The sequence below is a fragment of the Mytilus edulis genome, chromosome 3 (genome assembly GCF_963676685.1).
Source record: "Mytilus edulis chromosome 3, xbMytEdul2.2, whole genome shotgun sequence".
NCBI lineage: Eukaryota > Metazoa > Mollusca > Bivalvia > Mytilida > Mytilidae > Mytilus > Mytilus edulis.
In genome coordinates this window covers 9,943,909-9,958,854 of record NC_092346.1, presented here as the reverse complement: position 1 = coordinate 9,958,854, position 14,946 = coordinate 9,943,909, and the positions used below count along the sequence as shown (strand labels likewise).

The following is a 14,946-nucleotide window of genomic DNA, read 5'->3' as shown; positions in this document are numbered from 1 at the left end:
AGGAACTCTTGTCCTGTCTAAAAGGTTAAAGATCAAGTAAAGTTATTATCTGTGTTTGAATAACATTATTAATTATTGTTGTATAAATCAATAAGAATAACATATTGTATTAGACCATCTGTGATGCAGCTAAGTTACTCATAAAAGTTCAATGTAAGGCTAAAAATTAAACTCATAGTGTTTCAATGAAAGAACATTATACACAGAAATGTTTGAATAACATGAACAATACCAAATTTCCTGCATCAAATTTATCTGATTCTCATTTAGAGCATTAATGTCTCGTGGTGAAGAGCTATAAACAACAAGAGTGCACACACTGAAATGTCTCGCCTTCTTTACTAATCATTGATAGTATGTTGATAGTCCTAAATATAAAGCTTTATTACAACTGTCACATAAACTTCACATTAACCAAGAAAGCTAAACATTGACCAATGAACCATGAAATTAAGGTCAAGGTCAGATGAACCATTTCAGAAAGACATGTACAGCTAACAATTCTTTCATACAACAAATATAGTTGACCTACTCCTTATAGTTAAAGAAAAACAGACCAAAACATTAAAACTTAACACTGAGCAATGAACCATGAAAATGAGGTCAAGGTGAAATAAAACCTGCACGACTAATATATAGATCATAAAATATTTCCATACACCAAATATAGTTAACATATTGCATATAGTATTCGAAAAAAAGACCAAAACTCAAAAATTTAACTTTGACCACTAAACCATGAAAATGAGGTCAAGGTCAGATGACACCTGCCAACTAGACATGTACACCTTACAATCCTTCCATATACCAAATATAGAAGACCTATTGCATAAAGTATAAGAAAAACAGACCAAAACACAACCAGATGCTCCGCAGGGCGCAGCTTTATACGACCGCAGAAGTCGAACCCTGAACAGTTGGGGCATGTATGGACAAAACATTCAAGCGTGATACAGCTCTGAATTTGGATTGTGATAAAATTTTTGACATTACATGGTTTTTTATTACACAAAACAAATGTCAAGATTTTACAAATCAATTAAAGATTTCTTCTTCAAACTTTTTAAATCTAAAATTAAATAGTTGACACAGCATAGGTTTCTGACACAGAATGAATGTGGTCTAATAAACTTAAAAGTTTTTTTTTTGCCTTTGAGCAATTCACTATGCTGTTGAATATTAATCCTCTCAAAAAAATGTTTGAAGAAATTTTCTTTTTATTTATGAAATCTGAAATGAGAAAAATTATAACCCTCCCCTTTTTTTTCACATCCCCGTTTCCCTTTTTCCAAAACTGATATCAATTCAAATTTCTAATTGAGTTTGCAACAAAAACTACTCTTTTAAATACATCATAAAATATTAAAATGTAAAATAAAGTGCTTGTTATCACTGAATGGTAAAGATTGGTTGGTAGTAAAAGTGAATATACATTGTTTATTGTATAAAACAATAAAAAAAACTTCATCAGCAACATTTTATATTGGCAAATATCAATGAAGTTATTTACATAAAGTTATTGGCAAATAAAAATAGAAAATGACATCATAGTCATGTCTGGCAAACGTCCAACATACATTATCTAAAAACATTTTAGATAAGATAAGGAAAAAAAGCTTCATCAGCAACATTTTATATTGGCAAATTTCCAATGAAGTTATTTACATAAAGTTATTGGCAAATAAAAATAGAAAATGACATCATAGTCATGTCTGGCAAATTTCCAACATATATTATCAACTACTATTCTATACAAAGAAAGATAACTCCAATTGAAAATTAATTGCTATTACACAATATTGTGCAATTAGATATTTCTTGCTATTGTGCAATACTGTGCAATTGAAAATTTCTTGCTATTGCACAATACTTGATATGGAATCCTGATTTGGACCAACTTGAAAACTGGGCCCATAATCAAAAATCAAAGTACATATTTAGATAAAGCATATCAAATAAGCCCAAGAATTTAATTTTTGTTAAAATCAAAATTAGTTTAATTTTGGACCCTTTGGACCTTAATGTAGACCAATTTGAAAACTGGACCAAAAATTAAGAATCTACATACACAGTTAGATTTGGCATATCAAAGAACCCATTTATTCAATTTTTGATGAAATCAAACAAAGTTTAATTTTGGACCCCCATTTGGACCAACTTGAAAACTAGGCCAATAATTAAAAATCTAAGTACATTTTTAAATTCAGCATATCAAAGAACCCCAAGGATTCAATTTTTGTTAAAATCAAACTAAGTTTAATTTTGGACCCTTTGGACCTTAATGTAGACAAATTTGAAAATGGGACCAAAAATTAAGAATCTACATACATAGTTAGATTCGGCATATCAAAGAACCCCAATTATTCAATTTTTGATGAAATCACACTAAGTTCAATTTTGGACCCTTTGGGCCCCTTATTCCTAAACTGCTAGGACCAAAACTCCCAAAATCAAACTCAACCTTCCTTTTATGGTCATAAACCTTGTGTTTAAATTTCATAGATTTCTATTTACTAATACTAAAGTTATGGTGCAAAAACCAAAAATAATGCTTATTTGGGCCCCTTTTTGGCCCCTAATTCATAAACTGTTGTGACCTCAACTCCAAAAATCAATCCAAACCTTCCTTTTGTGGTCATAAACCTTGTGTTAAAATTTCATTGATTTCTATTTACTTATACTAAAGTTATTGTGCGAAAACCAAGAATAATGCTTATTTGGGCCCTTTTTTGGCCCTTAATTTCTAAACTGTTGGAACAAAAACTCCCAAAATCACTCCAAACCTTCCTTTTGTGGTCATAAACCTTGTGTCAAAATTTCATAGATTTCTATTCACTTAAACTAAAGTTATAGTGCGAAAACCAAGAAAATGCTTACTTGGGCCCTTTTTGGCCCCTTATTCCTAAAATGTTGGGACCAAAACTCCCAAAATCAATCCCAACCTTCCTTTTGTGGTCATAAACCTTGTGTTAAAATTTCATTGATTTCTATTCACTTTTACTCTAAAGTTCGAGTGCGAAAACTAAAAGTATTCGGACGATGACGATGACGACGCAGGACGACGACGCCAACGTGATAGCAATATACGACCAAGTAATTAAAATTTTTGCGGTCGTATAAAAATTTTAACTTTTTTTCAAGTAGTCACTGAACCATGAAAATGAGGTCAAGGACATTGGACATGTGACTGACAGAAACTTCGTAACATGACGCATCTATATACAAAGTATGAAGCATCCAGGACTTCCACCTTCTAAAATATAAAGTTTTTAAGAAGTTAGCTTACACCGCTGCCGCCGTAGCCGCCGCTGCTGCCGGATCACTATCCCTATGTCGAGCTTTCTGCAAAAACAGTTGCAGGCTCGACAAAAAAAGGATAGCCAAAGCAGGGCAAAGAACCAGAGTTTTGAATGAGGGATATAAATTCCTCAATTATAAATAATTTCCAAAATTTTGTACATGTAACAGCAAATAAAAAACACAAAATCTGTATTTTCATTTAAATATATCCCACTCCAAAAAAACTGCCAAAATATACAGGAAGCAAAAAAGCAACTTTTGAAGGTGATTTATGTTAAAACTACCTGTTTATACCTTGTAATTAAGAACATGGTTATTTTTTCCTTATTTAAACTATGTATTTACAAATAATGTTAAAAACAAAGGGAAGTAATTATGCAAATAAAGGGAAGTAATTTTACATTGTTAAGATATATAGAGGTATTTTTACTCTCTTCTTCCTTCAAATAAATTACATTTAAACATTTTACATAGAAAAACAGTAAAACCAATAAAATAGACCTAATATGTCATATATTTTTAATTTGACTAACTTCAGCAAATATTCATCACGCTCCAGCATATTGTACCTTTCCCCATGCAATAGATTTGGTTGTCTATGATTATAAAACATCAATTTAAACATGGCCATGGATAACATTGCAATTTATTTGATTTCGTTTGAAATTGGTTTTTCCAGTTTGCTATTTGAAGTGATTACTTATAGATGGGAACTAGTATAACTAGTTCTGAAACTGGTTCAATATGCTGGAGCGTGATGAATATCTGCAACAGTATGTACTATTTATAAAGTTTGATGTTAGGTGCATAAGGCACGAGGAAAGTTTTGGCGGTTTCTACAGGTGGGGTTTAATGGTTCTATATAAAGTTTGCATTTAAATGTATTAGTATCGAGGGAGCTCGCAGTTGCATCGAATTGAAGTTGGTCACATTGGTATATTTACAAAGGAACAATGTTATAATGTCATGTATTTATATGTTGTTTGAATCGAAGAAATCTGTACAATAAAGTAAAATAAAATATTGTATTGCAAGAGAAAATAATATGTTACTGCGAGCAACTAATCCTATATCTGTGTTTGTCTTGTTTATAGCCGATTAAATTTAGAGAATTTAGGGAGAATTTAATTAAAGAAAAGAAACCCTAATTAAACACCTGTCAATCAATTATGGATGAAGAAGTTCACAAATTGTAATTTTATTATTTCTAATCAAGAGCTCTCAAGGGTGATTTACTGCATTCACAGTTGTTTAGATATCTACTAGTTAGCCAATTTAGTATACAAATTTCAAACCCATTCAGTTTCAACCAAAAGCAAGCAAGTGTATACTAAAAAATTACAATTATCTGCTGATAAATGCCAGGGATGGGTCCAAGATTTAAGGGATAGAGCCAGTTGTCACAATAAAGCAATGAAAATGATTATTTTAATAAAACCTTTTAACAGAAAAATTACAAAGGTCTTAAACACTTTTTAGCAATGTATGATGTTGGAAATGCTGAATTTCACTCAAATCTTATCCGATTTTCATTTCATGAAAAATCTGATTCTTTCAACCAACAAAAGTTTAACAGATTTTTAGACTTTCAGACCCATGTCCTTTGCAAACATTGGTATACTAGTAGTAGCATTTGGATATGAAAACTAAATATATACATTTTTCTTTTACTTCCTATTTGGAATCATTTGGATTTTTATCAATATCTTTCAATATAATTACACTTTAACATGTATTTTTGTGTTGAATCTGGGCTTTTGCCAATTTTTTTTTTTTACAAGATTCTGTTTATTTCATATCAAGGACATACATAATTTTATATATGTATTTCCTCACTGTCTTCAGGAAATGTAATACAAATCACACATAATGAAATATTCTTGTACCACACAAAAATGTAAGATTCTTTTACCAGACAAAATAGCTGCTAAAATTAAAGACCTTATCTGAAGAAACTGTAATGTTAAATTCATGAGAGCTGGGAAATGACAGTCTTATATATTAGGACCAAGCTGAGTAATTTTGCAAAAAATGTTTAGATACATATATGTTTTTAATTTTCAATAGTTTCTTGTGTATAATTCGGAGTTAAGTATGACGTCCATTATCACTGAATTAGTATACATATTTGTTTAGGGGCCATCTGAAGGACACCTACAGGCGACATTGAAGACTCATTGGTGGCCTTGGGGTGTTGTCTGCTCTATGGTCGGGTTGTTGTCACTTTGACACATTCCCCATTTCCATTCTCAATTCTATACCATTATGGTAATTTTACAGTTTTAATATGGTGATGTTATTAAAATGGAAATTATTAACATATTTGTTCTACAAAGGTGCAAATTAATGTAATTATCATCATAGAAATACAGTTGTATTTACAAATGGGAGATAACTCTCCAAAATGTCTATGAATTTAGAAATTTCACATTTAGGAGTAAAAAAGATATCTGAAACTAGTATATTGACCTGTAAATAAACTTTCTTTTGTTTGTTTTATTTGTATTTGTTTAGTTTTATTTCAGTAAGCCTAAGGTTATGAAAAATATCAACTTCATTCCTATGGTTAGATTATCATCTCCATTTTATGGTCCTATAACATATATAACTTTGCAATCTTATTCCATTATTATTTTTTTTTTAAAGTTTTATTTTAATACTATCGCACATTGAAAGATAAAAAAAAGCAAATAATAAATAAAATGTTACATCTAGCAAAATAATCAAAAGAAAGTCCCCAACAATAAACAGATATAGAAAAATAATATGCCAGAGGTCATATTTTTAAGGACTACCGGGTATAACTTGTGGAAAAAGGTCTATTTAGTTTAATTAATTTACTTCCACTTCTGATTTCGGTCACAAGTGACTTCCTGCTGTCATATGTGATCAGATAACCTTTAGTCCAGAGTCGGAAAACACTTTAGATATAACAGGAAATTTTAAATAAATTGCATAGAAATAGAGATTGGCATTCATAAAATGAAAAATTGTGTAGAGTTTATTTTTAATTTTATTTATTTTTGGACATTTTTTGAAGTGAGAATTTTGTGAACAACTTATTGATAAAATAATTAGATATTAGAAGATGTGGTATAAGTGCCAAAGTGACAACTCTCCTTCCAAGTCACAATTTGTAAAAGTAAACCATTATGGGTCAAAGTACGTTCTTCAAGATGGAGCCTTATGTCTGATATCAGCATTTTTACTGTAATAAGTTTAGACATTAACCTCAAAACATTGTAAAATTTAATATAAAAATAATAAGATGAAGTAGTAGATTTTATTACCAATGAGATAGGTACCAGTTCCTACCAGAGACCAGATGAGGAGTGTTTAAACAACATGAAGTACCTGTTAGGCATTCATCAATTATCCAAACCCCGACCATGTATATAAATTTTAAAATGGATGACCAAAATTAAATAACTTGTTCAATTGTTTCCATACTTATGAATTACATGATGAGATCCTCCTGTACCATCTCATGATATAAGTTTGACTATTAATTGTCAAGCTTTTGTCAAGTTGATGTCTCGACAAATCTTATATAAAGAAATACAGATGTAAGGTAGATAGATCTAATGTGTACTTTATATACTTTTTATAGCTTGCTATTTGGTGTGAGACTATGCTCCTTGTTAAAGGCCTTCTTTGACTTTTAACTCATTGTGACACTGACTTGGATGGAGAGTTGTCTCATTGGCACTCATACCACATTTACATTGTAATTATAAATCCTCACCTTTTCTTCTGCTTGTACTACTGGTGTAACTTCCTCTGTTTTCTGTGGTTCCTCTGGTTTTGTTTCTTCCTGTGAAGATTCCTCAGTCTGTTTTGGTTCTTCTGGTGCACTTTCTACAACTGTTGTTTCTGCTGCCTGTTGTACTTCTTCCACAGGTGCTTCCTGTTTGGTCTCTTCCTGTGTTGTTACTTGTTTTGTTTCCTCTGGCTGTTGTGTTTCTTCAGTTTTTGTGGACTCTGACTGAGGTGTTTCTTCTTTTTTTTCTGGTTCTGGTTGTTTTTCCTCTGCTTTAGGTGTTTCTACAGGTTTATCCTCTACTTTGGGTGTTTCTAATTTTTCCTCTACTTTGGGCGTTTCTGATTTTTCCTCTGCTTTGGGTGTTTCTGATTTTTCCTCTGTTTTAGATGATTCTGATTTTTCTGCTGGTTTAACAGGTGATTCTGCTGCTTGCACAATCTCCTTTGGTGATTCTGGTTTAGAATCTTCAGTTTCTGGTTTTGAATCAGATTTTACCTCAGTTTTTGTTTCACTTTGCTTATCATCACTTTTTTCTTCACTTTGTTTATCCTTTTGATCACTAGTTTCCTCTTTATTTTCATTGCCTTCGGCTACCTTTTCCTGATGATAGATAAAATAATTAAAATATTGTTCACAGCTTCTGTAATTTCCATTTTCTATAACAATCATTCTATAATCATGCAGCCAATTCAACATCATAAGCTGTTCAAACATTATTTGTAGACTATCACATACTGTTCAGATTTATCAAGCGTATTTTGGGCGACTCTGATTTTCATTAACCTCACATTTTGTGTCTTTTTGTAAATTTTTGTTTGTTTCCCTTCTGTTTAATGTCTAGTCTCTCTGAGTAAACTTTCCTTTTAACTTATTTTTTTCTGCCCAACCTCTGATAAGACATATCTCAGTATTGTCTCCCATGTTTGATTTTCTAAATCGCCCCCTTTTTCAGATTAAACATATATTAGGTTTGTCTTTTATATTTTATTTTCTGTCAACCAATCTTTGATTATAAAAATTGCCAGTTTGTCTCCCCTATTTTATTTTCTGTATGCAAAATCTCTCTTATTATACATAATTCAGGTTTGTCTCCCCTGTTTTATTTCCTGGCTTAGGTAATAACCTTTTTGATTATACATATATTAGATTTGTCTTTTCTGTTTTATTTTCTTCAATCCAATCTCTCTGTTTATAAAAAAATCAGGTTTGTCTCCCCTATTTTATTTTCTGTGCTCCCTCCTCTGTAGAATATATCTAATTAAACTTACCTCAGGTTTTGTGTCCCCTCCTTCCTCTGTTTTATTTTCTGCCTGTCCAGCCTCTCCATTCACTTTAGTAGAATCCCCCTCCTCAGTTCCATCCTTCTTCTTAGGTTTTCCACTTTTATTTCCCATGATAATTTATTTCAAGATTCACTAATCTAAAGGTATAATAAGATATATATATGTACTTGCATAAATCATCAAAATTTATCTGATAAAATATTAAAACTTTGTCATTTGGATAATAATAGTACAGTTATCTGTATCACACAGAAAAGAAAAATGTTCTGTAACCTTGACCTTATATGTACATGTATTAGATACACACTAGATGGAGTAACCAATAGACTTTGTCAAGGACTTTTTTTTATCAGACAGTCATGTTACGTAGACAAAAAGGAACGTCATTAGATACAAGTTGTTCCCTTATTATTAATTGCCATAAAAAAAATCTTAGACCATTTTAAAAATTATTTAAGTTCTTTATTCCTCCTTTGTCTAGTCAAATTCTGCATTTGATAAACAATATGTATATTGAAAATCTGGTTCACTAGCTTTAATAGCTTCACATTTTGTCATATCCAGGACCTCTTTAGCTGACTATATGGTATAGGGTATGGTTTTTTTGCTGTATTAGAAAACTGTGCAAGGACATACAGTTGCTTTCATCCACATCTTTTGGACTCAGGTCAAAAGTTGTCTAATTTGCCATTTTACAACATTTTTTGTTTACATTATGAACTTAACAATCTATGCGAGTTTCAAGAAAATCCTTTCATTGATTTAAGAGGAGTTGCAAAGGAGAGGCCTTATCCTTTTTTACAGTGACTTGACTGTTAGTGTTGCTATTCACCAATTGCAACTCATTCAAAATTTTGACCCAATTGCAATTTGTTTTATTAAATCAAATTGTTCAACTGGTCAAAAATTTGAACAAACTGTTCAGCCAAAATGTGAAAGTGCAAAGTGATGAAGTAAATCATACTTACAATCCTATAAGTCTGTAACTCCACTGTATTGATGTAATTCCTAAATCAGTCTATCAATCTGTGTAGTTATATTACAGCCATTACCATACTAAAGGTGAACTGTTTTATTTTGAATTGCTATAAAAATGTCAAAACTAAGCTTTTATAGAGTTTTTCTTTCGAAAAGTATGCTATATTTATAAGAATCACACATTATGTGAATAAAAACATTTCATATTCAGTAAAATATGTATGAAATAACAATATGCTTCCTTGGGGAGATAACCTAAAATACTATTCTTTTGAATAAAGACTTTTTGAAACCAAAAAGTGATTATCTCCCCTTCCTACAAACATATTGCAATTTCAAATATTTTACTGAATATGAAATTTTTTTATTCACATAATGTGTGATTCTTATAAATATAGAATACTTTTCGAAAGAAAAACTCTATAAAAGCTTAGTTTTGACATTTTTATAGCAATTCAAAATAAAACAGTTCACCTTTAGTATGGTAATGGCTGTAATATAACTACACAGATTGATAGACTGATTTAGGAATTACATCAATACAGTGGAGTTACAGACTTATAGGATTGTAAGTATGATTTACTTCATCACTTTGCACTTTCACATTTTGGCTGAACAGTTTGTTCAAATTTTTGACCAGTTGAACAATTTGATTTAATAAAACAAATTGCAATTGGGGCAAAATTTTGAATGAGTTGCAATTGGTGAATAGCAACACTAACAGTCAAGTCACTGTAATTCAAATGTATAATGTAAAGAAATCACAATTCAATATTTTAATCAGGTGACATGTACAATCTATTTTCCCAAATCCTTCTTTTATTGGTACTTTTATTCCAACTTTCCACTTCTTTTACTTTTCCCCAGATCTTACTCCCCCTCCTACCTTATATCCCATATCCCCACATTTTACCCTATATATCCTACATCCCCCTGATTTTATTTGAGGACCCCATAAAATCGATTCGAACAATATATAAAACAGTAGTTGCACAATGCCATATTGTATGAACAAGCTATGCCAGTTTTAAAGAAATCCCTTCATTGTTAGGAGAACTTTGTGGATGAGTGATGAGGGCTGATGTACATAGATCCACATTACTATTTATTCATCTTTATTATCCATCACTTAAGTTTTAAAAAATTATATAGAATTGAGTTTAAATTTTCAGAATTATAGTTCTGTTTTGTTGAATAGTAAAAATAATTGGTTTCTTAGCTACCCCTATTGTACCTTTTGAATAATTTGTAATCTCTATTCTTGATGGTTTTTTTTTATATATATATCAGATTACTTTATGATTGCAACATGTTGCAGTTTGTGTCCTTCAAGCTATTATGGTTTAGTGTAGTTATAGAATTTATTTTTGAATCAAGCAGATTTCTTATGTATTAGAATACAGGAACTGAACAAGACTTTTTGTCTAGACAGGGGCAGAATAGCTATAAAATATTCCTAAATATTCAGTGGCAGATCCAGAGGGGGGTTCTAGGGGTTGGACCACCTTTTTTTGGACGATTAATGCATTTGAATGGGGATACATAGTTGGACCCCCTTTATCCTTGGTTTGGAACCTCCCTTTTTTTGGACAATCAATGCATTTGAATGGAGATACATAGAGTTGGAACCCCCCCCCCCCCCCCTTTTTCAAAATAGCTGGATCCACTCCTGATATTCATTGCAAGAAAATAAATTTGATACATTTTCTATTAATTATTTTGTAAATGATGGCCAGGCAGTCGACACGTATAATTTTTGAAGAAAGACAAATTACCCGTTTGCCCAAAAGAAAAAAGAGGAACAAGTCCACAAAACCTACAAGGAGAACTAAAGACCAAGGATCACATTACCCACAAAAACATGGCTGTGTAGTTAAAAAAGAGACATAGAAAGATGTGGTTTGAGTGCCAATGAGACAACTCTCCATCCAAATAACAATTTATAAAATTAAACCAAAACTTATAAAAGTAAAACAAAAGAGTATGTCCTCAAACTAATTCTTTCATAAGAGCAATATTGATTTTTGTTTCTAAAAGTATTACTTGGTACATTCACATTAGACTGAGCTTTATATTATATAAATGGTTAATGTTTTAAAAAGTAAGATTTTGACCTCAAATCTCCTTTTATTCACTTAATTTGTGATTGAATGCCGAAATAACTGCTCGATAAGAACCTTTACATTAATCTAATTGAATATTGATAGCATAAATATACTAACTTTTATTAAGTTTAAGGCTTAAGGATTGATAAAAATCTTTACTTACAAATGTTTGTCTGTAAAGCTGTGAGCTTATCACCTACTTCACACTTTAAAAAGAAATGGTATTCATCTTCAACAGAGTTTCTTAAACTCTATATTTACATGAAATTTAAAATCAAATGAAAGTTTATAGTCAGTGATTTGACTTCCTCTTTAGATTGTTGTATTATAACAGATATAAATCGTGTGCTTCAAGATCTTATTACTTTATCTCTTTGATTATCTTAAGTACAATCATAAGTACTTGTTTTTCTTCCTCAATCCTTAATGTATATTTATACACATAGCATGTGACCAGATAACTTCTAGAAAACTTTTGTTTCCTGTAACATTCCCGTCCTTTATTGATAAAATCCGTTCAGGGGCGGATCCAGGAGGTATCCTAACCCAGGACAAAGGAGGGGTTCCAACAACATGTCCCCATTCAAATGCATTGATTGTCCAAAAAAAAAGGGGGGGGTTCCAATCCCCAGAACCCCCCATCCTGGATCCACCCCTTCCTTTTATCTTATTTGAAAGTGACACTGAACTTTTGGTAAACTTAAGTTGTATGACTGCTGTCTCAATTATAATAACACAATATCTACTTTGATTTATTATGCACCATCTATTTACTCTTGATGTGTGTTTCTGGTGGGGGGAGGGCAAGAGTTTTGTTTTTTTATAATTGCAAGGGCAAATCCAGCTATTTTTCAAAAGGAATTGTAACCAAGGGTAAAAAAAAAGGGGGGAGTATTCCAACATCTCCATTCAAAAGCATTGATCTTCTAAAAAAAAAACCCACTGAATTGTCTGATATTTTAAAAAGAAATGTTTTGGAAGGAAATTAAGCAGAAAAAATAGCTTTTCTCTGTTTAAAACTAGGTGGAGCAAAAAGTTTGATTAAATGTAGGGCACAAAATCCACCTTAATCGGCCCAATGATGATGGTTTGGGCCTAAGTTAAGACAGATCATTGCAGGGGTCAGATGTCATTGCAATTGTTTATGGAGTGTATCATACATACATAAATTTCTACTATTGAAATGGTCCTATAAATTTGCACCTGCCTGTATGTATATATATATGTATGTACATAAATGTAACAACATTTCACTCAATAGCCCTTACATGAACTATAATGGTACAAAATGTATTCCCATAAATGGGTCAGAAACAAATTATACATAATTTTACTTGTCAAAATACAGGTAAAGTGTCAAATATTTCTTTATCACCAGTAATCTATGATGACACGTATGAAATATGACACCAAACTATAACAAGTGCTTCAAATAATTGTCATTTTTCTACAAAATTATATGTTAAAGGCTGATTAATTTTAACATAAAAAGAGATAGCTCAGAGAGACCTTTAATTAAAAAAAATATAAAAGGCATATCATATTTAAAAAGGCTATTAAATCCAAGGTGCAGTGAGCTTTAAACTCATTGATTTAAAAAATACCAGTCTTTACTCATGCAGTTTCTACTTTCTTTTATTTCTGTAATCAACACTCTGTCATGTCTGTAATATTGGATACAAAATTATTTCAGGCACTGATCAATCCATCCATTTGAAGAGAGGAGGAAAAAGGTGATTCCCCCTCCCCCGGATCTGCCATTGTATTTAGATATTATTGATGGAGTCTATAAGCTCTACCATTGCTAAAAGCAGTGTTATCGCCTTTTCTTATAAGATTGTGTGAGACTTGTGCATTAGGAGTCTGCAACCTGACAACTGGAAAGAAAAGCCCTTGAATTAACTTTGAAAGTGACAAAAAGACCATAAAGTGCATCAGAGTGTGGCATAAAATTTAATTCATATATATATATATTTATATAAACATTGGATGAAAAGTCCCTTAGATTCATTGTAGAGTGTGACAACCATAGCTTGTGCTTAAAGACCGGGTCTGGGGTATAAATAGAAGCCAATAAGAAAAATGAAGGGAAATATAAATTTCTTAGCAGGTTTCATGATTGGGAAGCATTTTTATGTTTTACTAAATAAATAATTGAAATTTTAACTTAATATTATTCTCATAAGTGCAGTACATACTTATGTGATCACAAAAATAGATAATCTGTGTACAAGATGAGAAAGCAACCCACCATTTCAATTAAGTGACAGTTCCTAATTACAACATATAGTTGACATTGGGATAGACCCTAATTGCATTTTTGGGTTGAAACTATATACATTTGAAGCTCAAAAATTGTGATAGCATGGAAAGTCACCTGACAATATAAGGGTGTGACAACTGTCAGAAAGAAGATAGAATATGCAAATTATCTCCCCTTAGTACATTTGGGTGTGGTAGCTCAAGGGGATGAAGTTAGTTCCCATCAAGTGTTTTTGTTTTTCTACCTCTAACTTTCATTATTTTTAATTCCTTTGCTATACAAAAAGTTCCAAATACAGAACAGTCTACACAGCCCTTTTTGTTAGATTTCAGGGAAAAAATCTCTGTAAAAGTCATGATAAGAATAAGCTTATTACTTTAAAAAAAAAAACCTTTTGCTATGGCAATAGCTTTCCAAACAATCAAAATACATAAAAGATAGAAAAAAAAAAAAAAAATCATCAAACACACAAAAATCATATGATGCAGGTAAAACAGAGATCTGAAGACATAATGTGTTTCAAGATTAAAAAACATTGATTAAGACAAGTTGCCTATGACAACTTATTAAACATTTCAAATTAAAAAAAAACCAGTATTATTAACTCAGTTAAAAATCAATATAACATCTTTAAGGAATCTTCTACATGATGCTGATTAAGATTTTTTCAAGATTGCATATCTTAAACTTAATTAAAGCTATGTATATGTATATATTATCTAAACTAACCTGAACTCTAAACTACACCTTACAAGCAGAACGTCTGCTACTTAAATCAATCTTTCATTTACACAAAAATCTGATGTTAATTTTCAAATAGCAGGAGTAACACAAATTATCTTAATTCACATCAGTATTAAAAACAAACAGGATCATCCAAATACAGAGGAATGTAAATTCATTATGAACTATTACATTTCTTGCGAAAAATCTACAAAATATCAATTCTTTTCTGGTTGCTATGGTAACCGATAAAGCAAGGACATATCAAATGAAAGAAAAGTAAGAAAGTTAATTGGTAGTAACTTATAATTTCTGTGTTTTTCTGGACTTATTGCTTTCATTCTATTTAATTGTGTAGAGCTGTGAAGCGCAGGGTAAATTGATCAATAGAATTTAACAATGTCTGTGGCAGTAGTTTAATTATCTGGTTACATGTGCTGTGTTTCACACATCTCAGAAATATTTGCTGCGGTGTCATTTTTCTTTGCTTAGATCAATAAGTAATTCATTAGTTCATATTTTTAGATCAAA

The 14,946-nt window shown here is 31.1% G+C and overlaps 1 protein-coding gene across 10 annotated transcripts in view; it reads right to left on the bottom strand.

Moving 5' to 3' along the window:
* The window catches only part of LOC139515763 (probable serine/threonine-protein kinase kinX), a 55,755-nt gene that overhangs the window by 9,568 nt on the left and 31,241 nt on the right, over positions 1-14,946 (bottom strand). For 7 of the 10 annotated variants that reach the window (XR_011662835.1, XM_071305453.1, XM_071305454.1 and 4 more), the window contains exons 2-3: positions 8,332-8,483; positions 7,046-7,663 (exon numbers count right to left, since the gene is read on the bottom strand). Coding sequence is in view for 8 of the 10 variants with exons in the window: in XM_071305453.1 (XP_071161554.1) it covers positions 7,046-7,663; positions 8,332-8,457 (744 nt within the window). In the remaining 2 variants the exon portion in view is untranslated. Of the gene's footprint in view, positions 1-7,045; positions 7,664-8,331; positions 8,484-11,592; positions 11,905-14,421; positions 14,628-14,946 lie in introns of those variants that run through there. The other 3 variants (XR_011662836.1, XM_071305451.1, XM_071305449.1) reach the window with 3 other exon arrangements.